Genomic DNA, 20,437 nt, shown 5'->3' on the forward strand with positions numbered 1-20,437 from the left:
CGTTGGCTGGCCTTCGCTTCATAATCGTCGCCAAACACATTGGCTCCAGGTCATCTACAAGACCCTGCTAGGTAAAGTCCCCCCTTATCTCCGCTCACTGGTCACCATAGCAGCACCCACCTGTAGCACGCGCTCCAGCAGGTATATCTCTCTGGTCACCCCTAAAGCCAACTCCTCCTTTGGTCGTCTCTCCTTCCAGTTCTCTGCTGCCAATGACTGGAACGAACTACAAAAATCTCTGAAACTGGAAACACTTATCTCCCTCACTAGCTTTAAGCACCAGCTGTCAGAGCAGCTCACAGATCACTGCACCTGTACATAGCCCATCTATAATTTAGCCCAAACTACTACCTCTTCCCCTACTGTATTTATTTATTTTATTTATTTTACTCCTTTGCACCATATTATTTATATTTTAACTTTGAACTTTCTTCAAACTACAAATCTACCATTCCAGTGTTTTTCTTGCTATACTTTATTTACTTTGCCACCATGGCATTTTTTTAGCCTTTACCTCCCTTATCTCACATCATTTGCTCACATTGTATATAGTCTTATTTTTTTCTACTTCATCATTGATTGTATGTTGTTTTACTCCATGTGTAACTCTGTGTTGTTGTATGTTGTCGAACTGCTTTGCTTTATCTTGGCCAGGTCGCAATTGTAAATGAGAACTTGTTCTCAACTTGCCTACCTGGTTAAATAAAGGTGAAATAAAATAAAATAAAAAGAACAAATTCTTGTTTACAATGACGGCCTAAAAAACAGTGGGTTATCTGCCTTGTTCAGGGGCAGAATGATGATTTTTACCTTGTCAGCTCGCGGATTCGATCTATCAACCTTTTGGTTACTAGTCCAACGCTCTAACCACTAGGATACCTGCCACCCTTACGCTCTAACCACTAGGCTACCTGCCACCCCTACGCTCTAACCACTAGGCTACCTGCCGCCCCTACGCTCTAACCACTAGGCTACCTGCCGCCCCTACGCTCTAACCACTAGGCTACCTGCCGCCCCTACGCTCTAACCACTAGGCTACCTGCCGCCCCTATGCTCTAACCGCTAGGCTACCTGCCGCCCCTACGCTCTAACCACTAGGCTACCTGACGCCCCTACGCTCTAACCACTAGGCTACCTGCCGCCCCTACGCTCTAACCACTAGGCTACCTACCGCCCCTACGCTCTAACAACTAGGCTACCTGCCGCCCCTACGCTCTAACCACTAGGCTACCTACCGCCCCTACGCTCTAACCACTAGGCTACCTGCCGCCCCTACGCTCTAACCACTAGGCTACCTACCGCCCCTACGCTCTAACCACTAGGCTACCTACCGCCCCTACGCTCTAACCACTAGGCTACCTGCCGCCCCTACGCTCTAACCACTAGGCTACCTGCCGCCCCTACGCTCTAACCACTAGGCTACCTGCCGCCCCTACGCTCTAACCACTAGGCTACCTGCCGCCCCTACGCTCTAACCACTAGGCTACCTGCCGCCCCTACGCTCTAACCACTAGGCTACCTGCCTTCAACATGACTCATGAATGGCTAATGAAGGGTAGTGTTATCTAACGCTGCCTTTGATATGTAATTAGATCAACATTTCATGTGGATAGAGGCGGATGCACACATGCAGTGAACATTTTGTTAGTGGCTCGTAATTTGGTTGGTTTTCCTTCTGACTGGGAAGTTGAGTTTCTGGTTGCCAGCATCGTGCAGCTGCAAGAGGCAAAGCAATTAAAAAGCCACTAATGAGAGGAATATAAATGTTTCATTTTTCTGGGAGGATTTTCCCCAAATGCATTGCATGTTGACAATGATAACAGCCGTTACTACACAAGGGTGTTCTGCCGTCATTTGACTTGGCATGGAGCAGACAGGGACCTATGAGCCATTCCATGCCTAGAATAAAAACAATTACATTCAGGGCAGAAAGAGAGACCTGAAGTGCACATTAATTCCCAGTGCCAGGGACAGCAGATGAGGGGTACAGGGCGATGCCCCTCCAACTAACCCTGGGCCCTGTATGCCCTGCCAGCCCAGCAGGCCTCTCTCATAACCATGCCCACAACCCCCAGGCCTGAAAATGCAGGCTTAGACAACCCCTTCCTACAAACCCATGAGATGCTTAGCTACTTGCTGAATGATGGCATGCCATATCTTTCTGTCCATCATGGAAGTTAGAAGGTCCTCCGTTCTGAGTCCAGTGTCTCGGGCAGATGTTATCTACTAATATCTCCATGTGACGGCTACACAACAGACCTATCTGTGGAAAATGCGAAGGACAGTGAGGATAATAACAGAATACAATAACTAATGACTTTGGAATACGACTTTTAAATTGGACTTTTTAAGTTCACATAAATAACATGAGTTAATATATTTTTGTATATTATAAAATGTTATATAATATTGTATATTGTATATAATACATTGTCTTTCTACGAGTCAGAGATCTTTTTGAAACAAAAGTGTTATGTTGATGTTGTTTTACTGAACATAGAGCTGTTGTTTTGATTCAAATATCAGAGGAAGTAAAGAATCTATTTCTAGAGTTGTAAAAAATTATTCCTTTTAGAAACACAAAAGAAATGCAAAATGATGATCTATTCCATCATGTCTAGAAGGTACTGTATACTGACTGAACTACAAAGAGAGTCAATTATTCTCAGTATGTTTATTGACCGGTAGTAGTAGCACAAAGCACAGCAAAACTACCTGAATGATATGCATGAACACACATGTCTCAATAAAGTTATCTATTTCAAATGGACATTTTGTTGTGAATCTGTTTCTATAAAACCTTCATGAGATACACAGACTGTATGGACCAAGTCATGCATGCAGTAGGTGACCCAGTCAAATGCACTTCTTGTACAAATAATAGGTATCTTGTCAGTTCAGCCCAGAAATCAGCAGCCACAGTTATCACCTCTGATGTTTTCTTCAAATTGATCGTCTTTCTGATAATTCAAGAAACGTCCCTTACGAAAAAAGATTGCAGTCAGAGTGCAGTATAACTGCAGTACACTGTAGTATAACTGTAGTTATAATGCAGTATTGTAGCAGTAAACTGTAGTTAAAATGTAGTATAACTGCAGTACACTGTAGTACAACTGTAGTTAGAATGCAGTATAACTGCAGTACACTGTAGTATAACTGCAGTTCAACTGCAGAACACTGCAGTTATTCTGCAATCACTGCGTCCAAAATACCACAGTCGACTGTAGTTACTACACTTTTACTACAGTTTTAAAACCCCAATCTTTTTTTTTGTAAGGGCTAACATTCACAAATCTGCTGCTAGACTAAAAAAGAAAAATGAAAGCACAAACAACACCTCCCCTTCAGTCAGCACTGATATTACCCTTAAAACAGCATTTAACTGCTGTTATGTCTTATGTAGCTGTTATAAAGGCTTTATGAATGCATACGTAAGGGTTAAGTGAAGTGTTACCACCTGTTATAATCAAAGCAGTGTTATTTAAAAGACCTCTGACCTCTTGAGTCCAGTATTCAGCTAGCTCTTTAAATGGAAGACCATTCTCATCAGCTTGAACTGGTGTTCTGTTAGGTCCATAATGGAACTCACCATTCTCATCGGCTTGAACTGGGGTTCTGTTGGGTCTATGATGGAACTCACCATTCTCATCGGCTTGAACTGGTGTTCTGTTGGGTCCATAATGGAACTCACCATTCTTATGGGCTTGAACTGGTGTTCTGTTGGGTCTATAATGGAACTCACCATTCTCATCGGCTTGAACTGGTGTTCTGTTGGGTCTATAATGGAACTCACCATTCTCATCGGCTTGAACTGGTGTTCTGTTGGGTCTATAATGGAACTCACCATTCTCATCTTACTATTGAACCGCTGTGTTCTGTTAGGTCCATAATGGAACTCACCATTCTCATATTACTATTGAACCATTGTGTTCTGTTAGGTCCATAATGGAACTCACCATTCTCATCTTACTATTGAACCGCTGTGTTCTGTTGGGTCCATAATGGAACTCACCATTCTCATATTACTATTGAACCGCTGTGTTCTGTTAGGTCCATAATGGAACTCACCATTCTCATCTTACTATTGAACCATTGTGTTCTGTTAGGTCCATAATGGAACTCACCATTCTCATCTTACTATTGAACCGCTGTGTTCTGTTAGGTCCATAATGGAACTCACCATTCTCATATTACTATTGAACCGCTGTGTTCTGTTAGGTCCATAATGGAACTCACCATTCTCATCTTACTATTGAACCATTGTGTTCTGTTGGGTCCATAATGGAACTCACCATTCTCATCGGCTTGAACTGGTGTTCTGTTGAGTCTTTAATGGAACTCACCATTCTCATCGGCTTGAACTGGTGTTCTGTTGGGTCTATAATGGAACTCACCATTCTCATCGGCTTGAACTGGTGTTCTGTTGGGTCTATAATGGAACTCACCATTCTCATCGGCTTGAACTGGTGTTCTGTTGGGTCTATAATGGAACTCACCATTCTCATCAGCTTGAACTGGTGTTCTGTTGGGTCTATAATGGAACTCACCATTCTCATTGGCTTGAACTGCTGTTCTGTTAGGTCCATAATGGAACTCACCATTCTCATATTACTATTGAACCGCTGTGTTCTGTTGGGTCCATAATGGAACTCACCATTCTCATCTTACTATTGAACCATTGTGTTCTGTTGGGTCCATAATGGAACTCACCATTCTCATATTACTATTGAACCGCTGTGTTCTGTTGGGTCCATAATGGAACTCACCATTCTCATTGGCTTGAACTGCTGTTCTGTTAGGTCCATAATGGAACTCACCATTCTCATCTTACTATTGAACCGCTGTGTTCTGTTGGGTCCATAATGGAACTCACCATTCTCATATTACTATTGAACCATTGTGTTCTGTTGGGTCCATAATGGAACTCACCATTCTCATATTACTATTGAACCATTGTGTTCTGTTGGGTCCATGATGGAACTCACCATTCCAATATTACTATTGAACCATTGTGTTCTGTTAGGTCCATAATGGAACTCACCATTCTCATATTACTATTGAACCGCTGTGTTCTGTTGGGTCCATAATGGAACTCACCATTCTCATCTTACTATTGAACCGCTGTGTTCTGTTAGGTCCATAATGGAACTCACCATTCTCATATTACTATTGAACCGCTGTGTTCTGTTAGGTCCATAATGGAACTCACCATTCTCATATTACTATTGAACCATTGTGTTCTGTTAGGTCCATAATGGAACTCACCATTCTCATATTACTATTGAACCGCTGTGTTCTGTTGGGTCCATAATGGAACTCACCATTCTCATTGGCTTGAACTGCTGTTCTGTTAGGTCCATAATGGAACTACCATTCTCATCTTACTATTGAACCATTGTGTTCTGTTAGGTCCATAATGGAACTCACCATTCTCATATTACTATTGAACCGCTGTGTTCTGTTGGGTCCATAATGGAACTCACCATTCTCATTGGCTTGAACTGCTGTTCTGTTAGGTCCATAATGGAACTACCATTCTCATCTTACTATTGAACCATTGTGTTCTGTTGGGTCCATAATGGAACTCAAGACTCACTCCAGCCTTAAAGTAGCTATTGTTTCTTTGAAGAAGCTTGAGGACGGACCAGTTAGCTCCAGACCCATTCATATGTCTGTCTCTCTGTCTCCCACTTTCACGGTGCCAAAGACAAATCTGCATGATGGTTAGTTTGTGCTTTCGAATTAAAAACAGAAAACTTAAAAAACAGGAAATATGACATTTAGCATGGAAAACTAAATCTGTGTCTGAAATGGCACCCTATTCCATACATAGTGCATCATTTATTATTTTTTACATTCAAAAGTAGTGCACTATATAGGGAATAGGGTGCCATTTGGGACACGCGCTAAATACCTTGATGTGTGGTGAGAGATTGAACCACCGGCATCAGGACGGTGGCGTCATCAGTAGTACGAGTCTGTCTGTTCCCAATATCCTCACTACTACGTTTAATTCGATGAAAAAAATAAAGCATCCGTAGGTTTTCAGAAAGTTAACAGTTAGTATCTAAAGTATTACATCATGCTAGTTCAGTGGTTTTTCAAGCTACACACTACTTATGTTTTCTCTGCATAATAGATATACTATTGATTGTCTTGATCAGACCCACTACGTATTCAATCCCTGAATATTAAATCAGAGGAAAATCAGTAAAAATCATAGTCCACACCACCAAAGCTATACATAAAGAAAAAGCCAAAATAAATAATAAGTATCTGATGATGTAACGCTTTACGTTTTTTGAATGATGATGTCATAGAGCTACAAGGTCTTCCCTGTGGAATCTTAACCATATCTGGTGAAATGTTTTGGGATTTTCTTGAATAGAAATCTGATGGTTTCTATGAGAGATAGAATATCGGGATGGTAACTGGTAGGTAGACAAATAACAGATCTACATTGTCTTGGGACTTTATACAAATCAACGGCCAATAACAACACACCCCTTTTGGAATAGGTAAACTTCGACCAAGGATTGGATGTGAGGGGAGGTGGTGGAGCTCCGCGGTGACTGTAAGGAATTCTATAGGTCAGGAGTCAAGAATTACCTCATGATAACCTGGAAGTGAACCAGTGAGGGATTCTATAGGTCAGGAGTCAAGAATTTCCTCATGATAACCTGGAAGTGAACCAGTGAGGGATTCTATAGGTCAGGAGTCAAGAATTACCTCATGATAACCTGGAAGTGAACCAGTGAGGGATTCTATGGGTCAGGAGTCAAGAATTACCTCATGATAACCTGGAAGTGAACCAGTGAGGGATTCTATGGGTCAGGAGTCAAGAATTACCTCATGATAACCTGGAAGTGAACCAGTGAGGGATTCTATGGGTCAGGAGTCAAGAATTACCTCATGATAACCTAGAAGTGAACCAGTGAGGGATTCTATAGGTCAGGAGTCAAGAATTACCTCATGATAACCTGGAAGTGAACCAGTGAGCGATTCTATAGGTCAGGAGTCAAGAATTACCTCATGATAACCTGGAAGTGAACCAGTGAGAGATTCTATAGGTCAGGAGTCAAGAATTACTTCATGATAACCTGGAAGTGAACCAGTGAGGGATTCTATAGGTCAGGAGTCAAGAATTACCTCATGATAACCTGGAAGTGAACCAGTGAGGGATTCTATAGGTCAGGAGTCAAGAATTACTTCATGATAACCTGGAAGTGAACCAGTGAGGGATTCTATAGGTCAGGAGTCAAGAATTACCTCATGATAACCTGGAAGTGAACCAGTGAGGGATTCTATAGGTCAGGAGTCAAGAATTACTTCATGATAACCTGGAAGTGAACCAGTGAGGGATTCTATAAGTCAGGAGTCAAGAATTACCTCATGATAACCTGGAAGTGAACCAGTGAAGGGCAGTGAAGTGGGATCCTATAATGCAGCATGCTTTTCTCACAGCAAAACAGAACTAAACAAAACATGAAGTGTGAACCAATCACAGAGGAAATACATATCATGCTATGACATCAAAACCGATAGCAAATCGAATGTTATAACCCTCTCTTCCCTCCCTGAATATTCAACTTTCGTAATTTTTTTTATCCGTCAGTTTTGTTAATTTCACTGTGTTAAAAATCGCATAAACGTCATAATCTTACCCCATTTCTATAGAAGATAAATCCACTATGCTATCTAGAGGAAGAACAACCATGTCCAAATACATTTTCTGTCTTTTTTTAAACACGGAGGAAATAAAGACCAATCTAAAAAGTGTCCCATGAATACATTGAGATTGAGAAGAAAATAAAAGCAAACCAACTTATTATTCATAAATAATTAACATGTTTTCCTCTAATCAATCATGATCAATAAAGTTTCTTATAATACAAGACTAGTAGTCACACAATGCAAGTCAAGCTTCTGTGTTGATTTGTAAATATCATAAACAACAACACACATCCTCACACTGAGACAAGTAGTAGGTAATGTAACAAACCATCCACGAAGAGAAAAGAGGAAAGCTGGGTAAAATGAGGAAGAGGAGGAAGTAGGAAACTGAGGAGAAGAAAGATTCAACCCCATTGGCCCACAAACCCAGGAAGTAAGTGAGTCTAGCCCAGTCCAAGCCCTTGTCGGTCTCCGGGACTGGGAGTCACCCCTGTCCCGGACTCAGTGACAGCCCTTCAGACCCGACATGTAGGGTGACTCCTGCTGACGACACAGGGTCATCATCCCCTCCTGGTGTTCCTCAGGGCAGTCCACAAAGTCCGGCACCGGAAGCCCCGACAGGATCATCACTGACTTGTTCCAGATCATGAAGGTGGGCGCCACGGGGAGCAGGAAGCTGACCTCAAACGTGTGCAGGTGTTGGGAGTTCATGGCGTCGTAGAAGGACAGGGAGTTGTTGTCGTAGTCCAGAAGGACTCCCAGACGTCTGAGCTGGTGGCTGGCCTCCACCAGCATCTCTTTGCCATTGTGACGCACCATGAAGTTGTTGTTACAGCGGGACAACACCCAGGAGGAGGAGTTCTTACCACTCCACTCGTTCTTAGGGGCGGACTTGTAAGCCACGCCCACAGCGTACCTGTCAGAGGGGATTACAGAGTGTCAGGAAGGCATAAACTACGGACAACAAACACAATTACATTTTATCAATGGCAATTTGAATGCACAGATGAGATCGTGAGGCCCATTTTGTTTTAAGTATCTGTGACCAACAGATGCATATCTGTATTCCCAGTCATGTGAAATGTATAGATTAGGGCCTTATGAAATAAATAATACATTATTTACTATTATTTCCTTATATGAACTGTAACTCAGTAAAATATATGAAATTATTGCCTGCTGCGTTTATATATTTTATTCAGTATACATATGTTGTATCGATAAAGCTTATTCCACCACTATATGATCGATGGGAGGAAAATCAAGTGTTTCTGCATGAAGTCGTGTGGCAACGAACAGTTTACATACAGTATTATCAATATCACAACTCACCAGGTGGAGGCGCCCAGCAACACCTCCCAGTAGTGACAGCCGCTGTCGATGAAGACGTTTCCTGCTGCTCCATATGACCCCGTGCTGCTGAAGCGTTCTGGAGTGTGGCTCTTCTTCAGGGAGCTCTCATCTTTCTCCATGGTCAGGCAGTCGTTGGACAGACGCAGCTTCTTGTGGGCCGTCTTTGGGTCAAGCTTAAAAGGCTGACCTGGAAGTGCGGTGGAGCAGAAGACAGGGGAGACGTTTAGCTTCACAGAGGTTCTCTAGGTCTAGCAGACAGTAGCATTCAACATCAGCAGCAGAAGAAAGACAGGCGGACACTCAGCCTCAGGTCAAGTGTCTCAGATGAACATCAGAAATAGGATATTGTGAATATTACTGTGAGTTTTATGACAGGGAACATCATATTTACATCTATAACAACATGCCCATGGAACATTTTCATTTGAGGTCATCGATTGAGAAAGTGGGAAAACAGAAAGAAAGAGAATTGGGGATGAAACGGGTAGTGTGGGTATAAAATGACAAAGTAGCATCTTTCTCTGTCTATGTATAGGATACTTGGAGGTTGTTCTTGGTCCTGAACGACCTGACATTTAACTCTGGACACCTCCAATCTCCTTTTCCTCCATCCCTGCTTCTCCTCCTCGTCTTCCACGGCTTTAATGAGCAACAATGAAGCTCCCTCCATGCACTCCCCTCCTCCTCTCTCTCTCCCTGCCTGCCTGCCCCAATAATCTCCCTTCCGACTGAGTGTTACTGCACATGGATATGAGACGGTTTGGCTGTGTGCTTCTGAAAGCCAATTACATGAATAGCATGCTTTGATCTGCTTATCTCGACGAGCGCAGCCATTTTCAAACACACACTGGCTCTGTCACAGGTTTCCTGGGGACTGCTCCTGAGAGCGGGTCTGGCTGGCTGAGTGAGAAGAGGAGGGGGACTGAAGCTGCTGCACGTGCACGGGCAACAGAGGTACAAAAAACGCACACACAGGCGTGTACACACTGACGCACACCGACATGGCAAACAACAAACCAGAAACAGTCATCACAAACACACGCACGCCCTCCCTCTCATTACCAGTGTATTCCAACACCTACAGAGCTGTAAATCAAAGGGCTGTGACAGACAGAGCCAAGGTGTTACTTAATGTCATCACTACCTCATTACAGGGTTCCATCCTGTTACCACGGAGACCGGGTTTGCAACCCAAAATGCCAGTGCACTATATAATATATAGAATAGGGTGTCATTTGGGACACAGAGAGATGTCAGAGAGGACAGAGGTGTCAGTCCATAGTTGAAGGGCTTCCCTCTGCGGGATAAATAATACAACTATTTGAGGGAACAGACATGGGATTTTTTCACAAATAAGATTAGACATTTCATCTTTCCTACAATACTTTATAAATGACAGACGTGTAATTCACTGATGCTCACCGTTCTATTAGTGTCTGTGTATTGTTGAGGCACTGAGGAGATGGAATGAAAGCTGGAGCAATGTGTTTCTGTGTCAGCTGTGTACCCATTCTGGTTGTGTATCTAGCTATCAGAGGAAGGGAAATTATGGAAAATGCATTTCAAAAGCACACACACACACACTTTATGAGTGCTGGAGTAAACCTGTCAGAGGCAAGGAGAGGGAGTCTGGCTTACACTATCACGCTCCCTGCTACAGGAGAGAGAGAGAGAGAGAGAGAGAGAGAGAGAGATGGAGAGAGAGAGAGACCTGGACTAGATGACAGCTCTATCCTCGGGACACACAGACAGAGAGATGGACAGATGGCATGGAGGAGAAGGAGGAGATAGGGAGGGCAGTGAGATGATGTGCCATGGTTGCAGGCTGAGGGTCAGAGAGACAAGCAGAAAGCACAAGGACACTGCCCCAGAGAACAAGGCGACCAGACCAGAGCAAGCCCTCTGCAACGCATCCCTCAACCCCCTCCTCCATCCTCCTTCTGCATCCCTCCTCCTCCTCCTCCTCCTCCTCCTCCTCCTCCCTATATATCCGTCCTCCTCCTCCTCCGCCTCCCTATATATCCCTCCTCCTCCTCCTCCTCCTCCCTATATATCCTTCATCCTCCTCCTCCTCCTCCCTATATATCCCCCCTCCTCCTCCTCCCCCCTATATATCCCTCCTCCTCCTCCTCCTCCTCCTCCCTATATATCCCTCCTCCTCCTCCTCCTCCCTATATCTCCTCCTCCTCCTCTTCCCTATATATATATATATATATATATATATATATATATATCTTTCCTCATCTTCTTCCTCCATCCTCCCTATATCTCCCCATCCTCGTCCTCGTCCTCCTCCTCCTCCGCCTACCTGTATATCCCTATTCCTCCTCCTCCTCATCCCTATATATCCTTCCTCCTCCTCCTCCTCCCTATATATCCCTCCTCCTCCTCCTCCCTGTATATCCCTCCTCCTCCTCCTCCTCCCTATATATCCTTCCTCCTCCTCCTCCCTATATATCCTTCCTCCTCTTCCTTCTCCTCCTCCTCCTCCTCCTTATATATCCCTCCTCCTCCTCCTCCTCCTCCTCCCTATATATCCCTCCTCCTCCTCCTCCCTATATCTCCTCCTCCTCCTCTTCCCTATATATATATATATATATATCTATATATCTTTCCTCATCTTCCTCCTTCATCCTCCCTATATCTCCCCATCCTCATCCTCCTCCTCCATTCTCACTACACCAGTATTATTCATTGATGAACTCTTTTTCTACTGAGAATGATGATGAATGTCCGAGCCTGTCAATGTGAAGTCACAGCCTTTATAAGTACATCAAGTGATTCTATTTATGTCTGGTTGTCTTAAATGATTACCTAGTAATAGAGTAGATAACAGCTCGGCCTATGTACAGTATACCCATCAGGAGTACAGCATTCATGTTTCAACTTGTTTCACAGTAGTATTCTAGTGGAAGGAGTTTAGGGATTAACATTACATGTCACTGTTATTTGTGAAACGTGTTTCAGCAACCCTGAAATGTGACAAGCTAAAATCTCTAAGCCGCTTCTTGCTCATCCGTCTGAAAATATGACAACAACCAAGAAAATCCTCCCATCTTACTGCTGAGGCCTCAGGCTTTGACTAAAACGTATCCTGTGGTACTTAAAGGCTTCGACACTTCGTCTCAATGGCTGCTGGCTGTGTGCTTGAGGAGAGGGACCAACCATACACCATGAATGTTTCTTGATTGTTGTGACCCATTTTCTCTCTACCTCTACATGGTAGTGAAAAGCTTCTTCTGTGTATATTAATTACAGAGAAAGAGAGAGACAGACAGACAGACAGACAGAGAGAGAAAGAGAGAGAAAGAGTGAGAGAGAGAATAGCATCTATCTTTGTGTTATTATGCTAGTTGGCTGATTCTGATAATGAAGAGAAATGCCAGGTGCCAATCCAGTATAGTATACAGGGCTTAATCTGCATTAAATCTGAGAGATAGAGTGGGAGGACAGGCTGCTACACTAATCTATTCATCTCTCTCTATATATATATATCTAGGAGAGGAGAGAGGAGGGGAGGGGACAGGCGAAGAGGAGCAGGGGAGGCGAGAGGAGAGGAGAGGAGGGGACAGGGGAAGAGAGGAGGGGAGGGGAGGAGAGGAGAGCAGGGAAGGAGAGACAGAGGACTGCATGCCACGACTTGGCTGATGCTGTGGGCGCAAACCAGTAGGCATCATAACGAGAGATACAGCGAGACAGTGTGTGTGTGTGTGTGTGTGTGTGTGTGTGTGTGTGTGTGTGTGTGTGTGTGTGTGTGTGTGTGTGTGTGTGTGTGTGTGTGTGTGTGTGTGTGTGTGTGTGTGTGTGGGGGTGTGTGTGGGTGTGTGTGGGTGTGTGTGTGTGAGCTTAGCCTAGCTGCTGGGCCCAGTGATAAACCTCTGGCAGCCTACGGCTCTACCGACAGGGAATAGAGGGATGAGAGAGGGACGGAGGGATGAGAGAGGGAGGACATGCTAACTCACTGCTAGCTCCAGATACCCTGTGTTTCACCTCCAAACCTCCCCCCGGGTGACTCCATAGCCTCGCTGATGCAATAATCCATGTGAATGCTGTCAGCACCTATCCGGCTGTAACAGGGGCATTTGTAAGTAATTGAAGCCCTGAGCGAGAGAGAGGCAGACAGGCAGGGCTGTAGAGGTGTGATGCTGTACCTGAGGAGGGAGAGATCTTGGCATTAGCCAACCTATCGTGTGACCAGGACGGAGGTAGAGAGAGAGAGAGAGAGAGAGAGAGAGAGAGAGAGAGAGAGAGGGGAGAGAGGGAGGGAGGGAGGGAGAGAGAGAGAGAGAGAGAGAGGGAGGGAGGGAGAGGGAGGGAGGGAGGGAGGGGGGGAGGGAGGGAGGGAGAGGGAGGGAGGGAGAGAGGGAGGGAGAGGGAAAGAGGGCGGGACGGAGGGGGAGAGAGGGAAAGAGGGAGGGAGGGACGGAGGGAGGGAGAGAGGGAGGGAGAGAGAGGGAGGGAAAGAGGGAGGGAGAGAGAGGGACAGAGGGAGGGAGATAGAGGGAGGGGGAGAGAGGGAAAGTGAGTGATGGGTCTAATGAAGTCATTATCACTGGTTGGGTGGCGCCGGTCCATGTATGGTATACCAATAAAGCCTATTCTCTCATCTGTCTAGCCAGTGGCTGTTCTCTAATGTCTGGAAGAACAGATCTAATTGGAGGCCAGGGGCCAGTGGGTCTACCCAGAGAGTAGAGCCCCAGGCTGAGGTAAGCAGCTGTGAAGACAGGGTCTGGAGGGCCGGGAGCCTGGCGGTATGGTGGGGCAACAAGGCTGGGGGACTTAGTGTTGGTTTTGAGGAGGGCTGAAGGGGCAGAGGCCTGGAGGGTGCGGGGACTTACTAACTGAGCTAACCAAGAGAGCAGAACCCAATGCTGGGGTAAGAAGCTGTGAAGGACGTAGGGACCAGAGGGCTGGGGGACTTACTGTTGGTTTTGAGGCGGGCTGAAGGGACAGAGGGACCAGAGGGCTGGGGGACTTACTGTTGGTTTTGAGGCGGGCTGAAGGGACAGAGGGACCAGAGGGCTGGGGGACTTACTGTTGGTTTTGAGGCGGGCTGAAGGGACAGAGGGACCAGAGGGCTGGGGGACTTACTGTTGGTTTTGAGACGGGCTGAAGGGACAGAGGGACCAGAGGGCTGGGGGACTTACTGTTGGTTTTGAGACGGGCTGAAGGGACAGAGGGACCAGAGGGCTGGGGGACTTACTGTTGGTTTTGAGGCGGGCTGAAGGGACAGAGGGACCAGAGGGCTGGGGGACTTACTGTTGGTTTTGAGACGGGCTGAAGGGACAGAGGGACCAGAGGGCTGGGGGACTTACTGTTGGTTTTGAGATGGGCTGAAGGGACAGAGGGATAAGAGGGCTGGGGGACTTACTGTTGGTTTTGAGGCGGGCTGAAGGGACAGAGGGACCAGAGGGCTGGGGGACTTACTGTTGGTTTTGAGGCGGGCTGAAGGGACAGAGGGACCAGAGGGCTGGGGGACTTACTGTTGGTTTTGAGACGGGCTGAAGGGACAGAGGGACCAGAGGGCTGGGGGACTTACTGTTGGTTTTGAGGCGGGCTGAAGGGACAGAGGGACCAGAGGGCTGGGGGACTTACTGTTGGTTTTGAGATGGGCTGAAGGGACAGAGGGATAAGAGGGCTGGGGGACTTACTGTTGGTTTTGAGGCGGGCTGAAGGGACAGAGGGACCAGAGGGCTGGGGGACTTACTGTTGGTTTTGAGACGGGCTGAAGGGACAGAGGGACCAGAGGGCTGGGGGACTTACTGTTGGTTTTGAGGCGGGCTGAAGGGACAGAGGGACCAGAGGGCTGGGGGACTTACTGTTGGTTTTGAGGCGGGCTGAAGGGACAGAGGGACCAGAGGGCTGGGGGACTTACTGTTGGTTTTGAGGCGGGCTGAAGGGACAGAGGGACCAGAGGGCTGGGGGACTTACTGTTGGTTTTGAGATGGGCTGAAGGGACAGAGGGATAAGAGGGCTGGGGGACTTACTGTTGGTTTTGAGGCGGGCTGAAGGGACAGAGGGACCAGAGGGCTGGGGGACTTACTGTTGGTTTTGAGGCGGGCTGAAGGGACAGAGGGACCAGAGGGCTGGGGGACTTACTGTTGGTTTTGAGGCGAGCTGAAGGGACAGAGGGACCAGAGGGCTGGGGGACTTACTGTTGGTTTTGAGATGGGCTGAAGGGACAGAGGGACCAGAGGGCTGGGGGACTTACTGTTGGTTTTGAGGCGGGCTGAAGGGACAGAGGGACCAGAGGGCTGGGGGACTTACTGTTGGTTTTGAGGCGGGCTGAAGGGACAGAGGGACCAGAGGGCTGGGGGACTTACTGTTGGTTTTGAGGCGAGCTGAAGGGACAGAGGGACCAGAGGGCTGGGGGACTTACTGTTGGTTTTGAGGCGAGCTGGTTCGCTGTTGCGGCTGCCTGCCTGGTTGATGGCCTTGACAAAGAAGACATAACGTGTTCCACTCTGCAGACCGTGCACCGTGTAGTGGTTCTGCTTGATGTTGGGGACAATCATCCAACTGTCCACACTGTTATACAGACCTAGAGAGAGATACATACTGTTATACAGACCTAGAGATACATACTGTTAGACAGACCTAGAGAGAGATACTGTTATACAGACCTAGAGATACATACTGTTATACAGACCTAGAGAGAGATACATACTGTTATACAGACCTAGAGATACATACTGTTATACAGACCTAGAGAGAGATACATACTGTTATACAGACCTAGAGATACACACTGTTATACAGACCTAGAGATACATACTGTTATACAGACCTAGAAAGAGATACATACTGTTATACAGACCTAGAGATACATACTGTTATACAGACCTAGAGAGAGATACTGTTATACAGACCTAGAGATACATACTGTTATACAGACCTAGAGATACATACTGTTATACAGACCTAGAGAGACATACTGTTATACAGACCTAGAGAGACATACTGTTATACAGACCTAGAGATACATACTGTTATACAGACCTAGAGATACATACTGTCATTCAGACCTAGAGATACATACTGTTATACAGACCTAGAGATACATACTGTTATACAGACCTAGAGATACATACTGTTATACAGACCTAGAGATACATACTGTTATACAGACCTAGAGATACATACTGTTATACAGACCTAGAGAGACATACTGTTATACAGACCTAGAAAGAGATACATACTGTTATACAGACCTAGAGATACATACTGTTATACAGACCTAGAGATACATACTGTTATACAGACCTAGAAAGAGATACATACTGTTATACAGACCTAGAAAGAGATACATACTGTTATACAGACCTAGAGATACATACTGTTATACAGACCTAGAGATACATACTGTTATACAGACCTAGAGATACATACTGTTATACAGACCTAGAGATACATACTGTTATACAGACCTAGAGATACATACTGTTATACAGACCTAGAGATACATACTGTTATACAGACCTAGAGATACATACTGTTATACAGACCTAGAGATACATACTGTTATACAGACCTAGAGAGAGATACATACTGTTATACAGACCTAGAGATACATACTGTTATACAGACCTATAGATACATACTGTTATACAGACCTAGAGATACATACTGTTATACAGACCTAGAGATACATACTGTTATACAGACCTAGAGAGAGATACATACTGGTATACAGACCTAGAGATACATACTGTTATACAGACCTATAGATACATACTGTTATACAGACCTAGAGATACATACTGTTATACAGACCTAGAGATACATACTGTTATACAGACCTAGAGCTACATACTGTTATACAGACCTAGAGATACATACTGTTATACAGACCTAGAGGTGCATACTGTTATACAGACCTAGAGAGAGATACATACTGTTCTACAGACCTAGAGATACATACTGTTATACAGACCTACTGTTATACAGACTTGAGAGATACATACTGTTACACTGTTAACTCAAAAAAAGTTCTGGGACACTGTAAAGTCCATGGAGAATAAGAGCACCTCCTCCCAGCTGCCCACTGCACTGAAGAGAGGAAACTCTGTCACCACCGATAAATCCACTATAATTGAACATTTCAATAAGCATTTTTCTACGGCTGGCCATGCTTTCCACCTGGCCACCCCTACCCCGGTCAACTGCCATGCACCCCTCACTGCAACTTGCCCATGCCTCCCCCATTTCTCCTTCACCCATATCCAAATAGCTGACGTTCTGAAAGAGCTGCAAAATCTGGACCCCTACAAATCAGCCGGGCTAGACAATCTGGATCCACTCTTTCTAAAATGATCTGCTGGAATTGTTGCAGCCCCTATTAGTATCCTGTTCAACCTCTCTTTCGCAATCGTCTGAGATTCCCAAAGATTGGAAAGCTGCCCCGATCATCCCCCTCTTCAAAGGGGGAGACACTCTAGACCCAAACTGCTACAGACCTATATCTATCCTACCCTGCCTTTCTAAGGTCTTCGAAAGCCAAGTTAACAAACAGATTACCGACCATTTCGAATCCCACCGTACCTTCTCCGCTATGCAATCTGGTTTCAGAGCCGGTCATGGGTGCACCTCAGCAACGCTCAAGGTCCTAAACGACATCGTAACCGCCATCGATAAGAGACATTACTGTGCAGCCATATTCATCACCTGGCCAAGGCTTTCAACTCTGTCAATCACCACATTCTTATCGGCAGACTCAACAGCCTTGGTTTCTCAAATGACTGCCTCGCCTGGTTCACCAACTTCTTCTCTGATAGAGTTCAGTGTGTCAAATCGGAGGGCCTGTTGTCCGCACCTCTGGCAGTCTCTATGGGGGTGCCACAGGGTTCAATTCTCAGGCCGACTCTCTTCTCTGTATACATCAATGATGTCATTCTTGCTGTTGGTGATTCTCTGATCCACCTCTACGCAGACGACACCATTCTGTATACTTCTGGCCCTTCTTTGGACACTGTGTTAACCTCACTAGGGTAGGGGGCAGCATTTGGAATTTTGGATGAAAAGCGTGCCCAAAGTAAACTGCCTGCTACTCAGGTCCAGAAGCTAGGATATGCATATAATTGGTAGATTTGGATAGAAAACACTCTAAATTTTCCAAAACTGTTAAAATAATGTCTGTGAGTATAACAGAACTGACATGGCAGGCGAAAACCTGAGGAACATCCATCCAGGAAGTGCCTATATTTTGAAAAGCCTGTTATTCCATTGAAAGCATATCCACCATACAAAGACTTATGACGCAGTTCACGATCCCTATGGCTTTCACAACATGTGGCCAGTCTTTAGGAATTGTTTCAGGCTTTTACTCTGAAAAATTATGGAGAAACAGCACTTTCAATGAGTGGACAGTGGACATTTCCAAACATGAGTCCAGAGCGTGACCGGGAGCGTGCCTTTCTTGTTTTTCCTTTTCTTTTGACGAAGATATTGTCCGGTTGAAATATGATTGAATATTTATGACAAACTGTTTTGACACCAAAGCCCCATATAATACCCACCACCGCGACCTGTACGCTCTCGTTGGTTGGCCCTCACTTCATACTCGTCACCAAACCTACTGGCTCCAGGTCATCTTCAAGTCTTTGCTAGGTAAAGCCCCGCCTTATCTAAGCTCACTGGTCACCATAGCAGCACCCACCCGTAGCACGCGCTCCAGCAGGTACAGTGATGCAAAAAAGTATTTAGTTAGCCACCAATTCTGCAAGTTCTCCCACTTAAAAAGATGAGAGAGGCCTGTAATTTTCATCATACGTACACGTCAACTATGACAGACAAAATGAGAGAAAAAAAATCCAGAAAATCACAATGTAGGATGTTTTATGAATTTATTTGCAAATTATGGTGGAAAATAAGTATTTGGTCACCTACAAACAAGCAAGATTTCTGGCTCTCACAGACCTGTAACTTCTTCTTTAAGAGGCTCCTCTGTCCTCCACTCGTTACCTGCATTAATGGCACCTGTTTGAACTTGTTATCAGTATAAAAGACACCTGTCCACAACCTCAAACAGTCACACTCCAAACTCCACTATGACCAAGACCAAAGAGCTGTCAAAGGACACCAGAAACAAAATTGTAGACCTGCACCAGGCTGGGAAGACTGAATCTGCAATAGGTAAGCAGCTTGGTTCGAAGAAATCAACTGTGGGAGCAATTATTAGGAAATGGAAGACATACAAGACCACTGATAATCTCCCTCGATCTGGGGCCCAACGCAAGATCTCACCCCGTGGGGTCAAAATGATCACAAGAACGGTGAGCAAAAATCCCAGAACCACACGGGGGGACCTAGTGAATGACCTGCAGAGAGCTGCGACCAAAGTAACAAAGCCTACCATCAGTAACACACTACGCCGCCAGGGACTCAAATCCTGCAGTGCCAGACGTGTCCCCCTGCTTAAGCCAGTACATGTCCAGGCCCGTCTGAAGTTTGCTAGAGAGCATTTGGATGATCCAGAAGAGGATTGGGAGAATGTCATATGGTCAGATGAAACCAAAATAGAACTTTTTGGTAAAAACTCAACTCGTCGTGTTTGGAGGACAAAGAATGGGGAGTTGCATCCAAAGATCACCATACCTACTGTGAAGCATGGGGGTGGAAACATCATTATTTGGGGCTGTTTTTCTGCAAAGGGACCAGGACGACTGATCCGTGTAAAGGAAAGAATGAATGGGGCCATGTATCGTGAGATTTTGAGTGAAAACCTTCCATCAGCAAGGGCATTGAAGATGAAACGTGGCTGGGTCTTTCAGCATGACAATGATCCCAAACACACCGCCCGGGCAACGAAGGAGTGGCTTCGTAAGAAGCATTTCAAGGTCCTGGAGTGGCCTAGCCAGTCTCCAGATCTCAACCCCATAGAAAACCTTTGGAGGGAGTTGAAAGTCCGTGTTGCTCAGCAACAGCCCCAAAACATCATTGCTCTAGAGGAGATCTGCATGGAGGAATGGGCCAAAATACCAGCAACAGTGTGTGAAGACTTACAGAAAACGTTTGACCTGTGTCATTGCCAACAAAGTGTATATAACAAAGTATTGAGATAAACTTTTGTTATTGACCAAATACTTATTTTCCACCATAATTTGCTAAGAAATTCATTAAAAATCCTACAATGTGATTTTCTGGATTTTTTTCTTCTCATTTTGTCTGTCATAGTTGAAGTGTACCTATGATGAAAATTACAGACCTCTCTCGTTTTAAGTGGGAGAACTTGCAGAATTGGTGGCTGACTAAATACTTTTTTGCCCCACTGTATATTTCACTGGTCACCCCCAAAGCTAATTCCTCCTTTGGCCGCCTCTCCTTCCAGTTCTCTACTGCCAATGACTGGAACGAACTGCAAAAATCACTGAAGCTGTCAGAGCAGCTCACAGATCACTGCACCTGTACATAG

At 45.3% G+C, this 20,437-nt stretch overlaps 1 protein-coding gene across 2 annotated transcripts in view; it reads right to left on the reverse strand.

Annotated features, from left to right (window-relative positions):
• Positions 1-2,659: 2,659 nt before the first annotated feature.
• LOC115205747 (probable E3 ubiquitin-protein ligase MID2) overlaps positions 2,660-20,437 on the reverse strand; it is a 128,782-nt gene continuing 111,004 nt past the window's right edge. For both annotated transcript variants that reach the window (XM_029772032.1, XM_029772031.1), the window contains 3 exons: positions 15,407-15,568; positions 9,007-9,214; positions 2,660-8,590 (listed from right to left, as the gene is read on the reverse strand). In XM_029772032.1, the coding sequence (XP_029627892.1) occupies positions 8,176-8,590; positions 9,007-9,214; positions 15,407-15,568 (785 nt within the window). In that variant the 3' untranslated portion in view covers positions 2,660-8,175. The remainder of the gene's footprint in view (positions 8,591-9,006; positions 9,215-15,406; positions 15,569-20,437) is intronic.

This window comes from Salmo trutta, chromosome 13 (genome assembly GCF_901001165.1).
Source record: "Salmo trutta chromosome 13, fSalTru1.1, whole genome shotgun sequence".
Taxonomy (NCBI): domain Eukaryota; kingdom Metazoa; phylum Chordata; class Actinopteri; order Salmoniformes; family Salmonidae; genus Salmo; species Salmo trutta.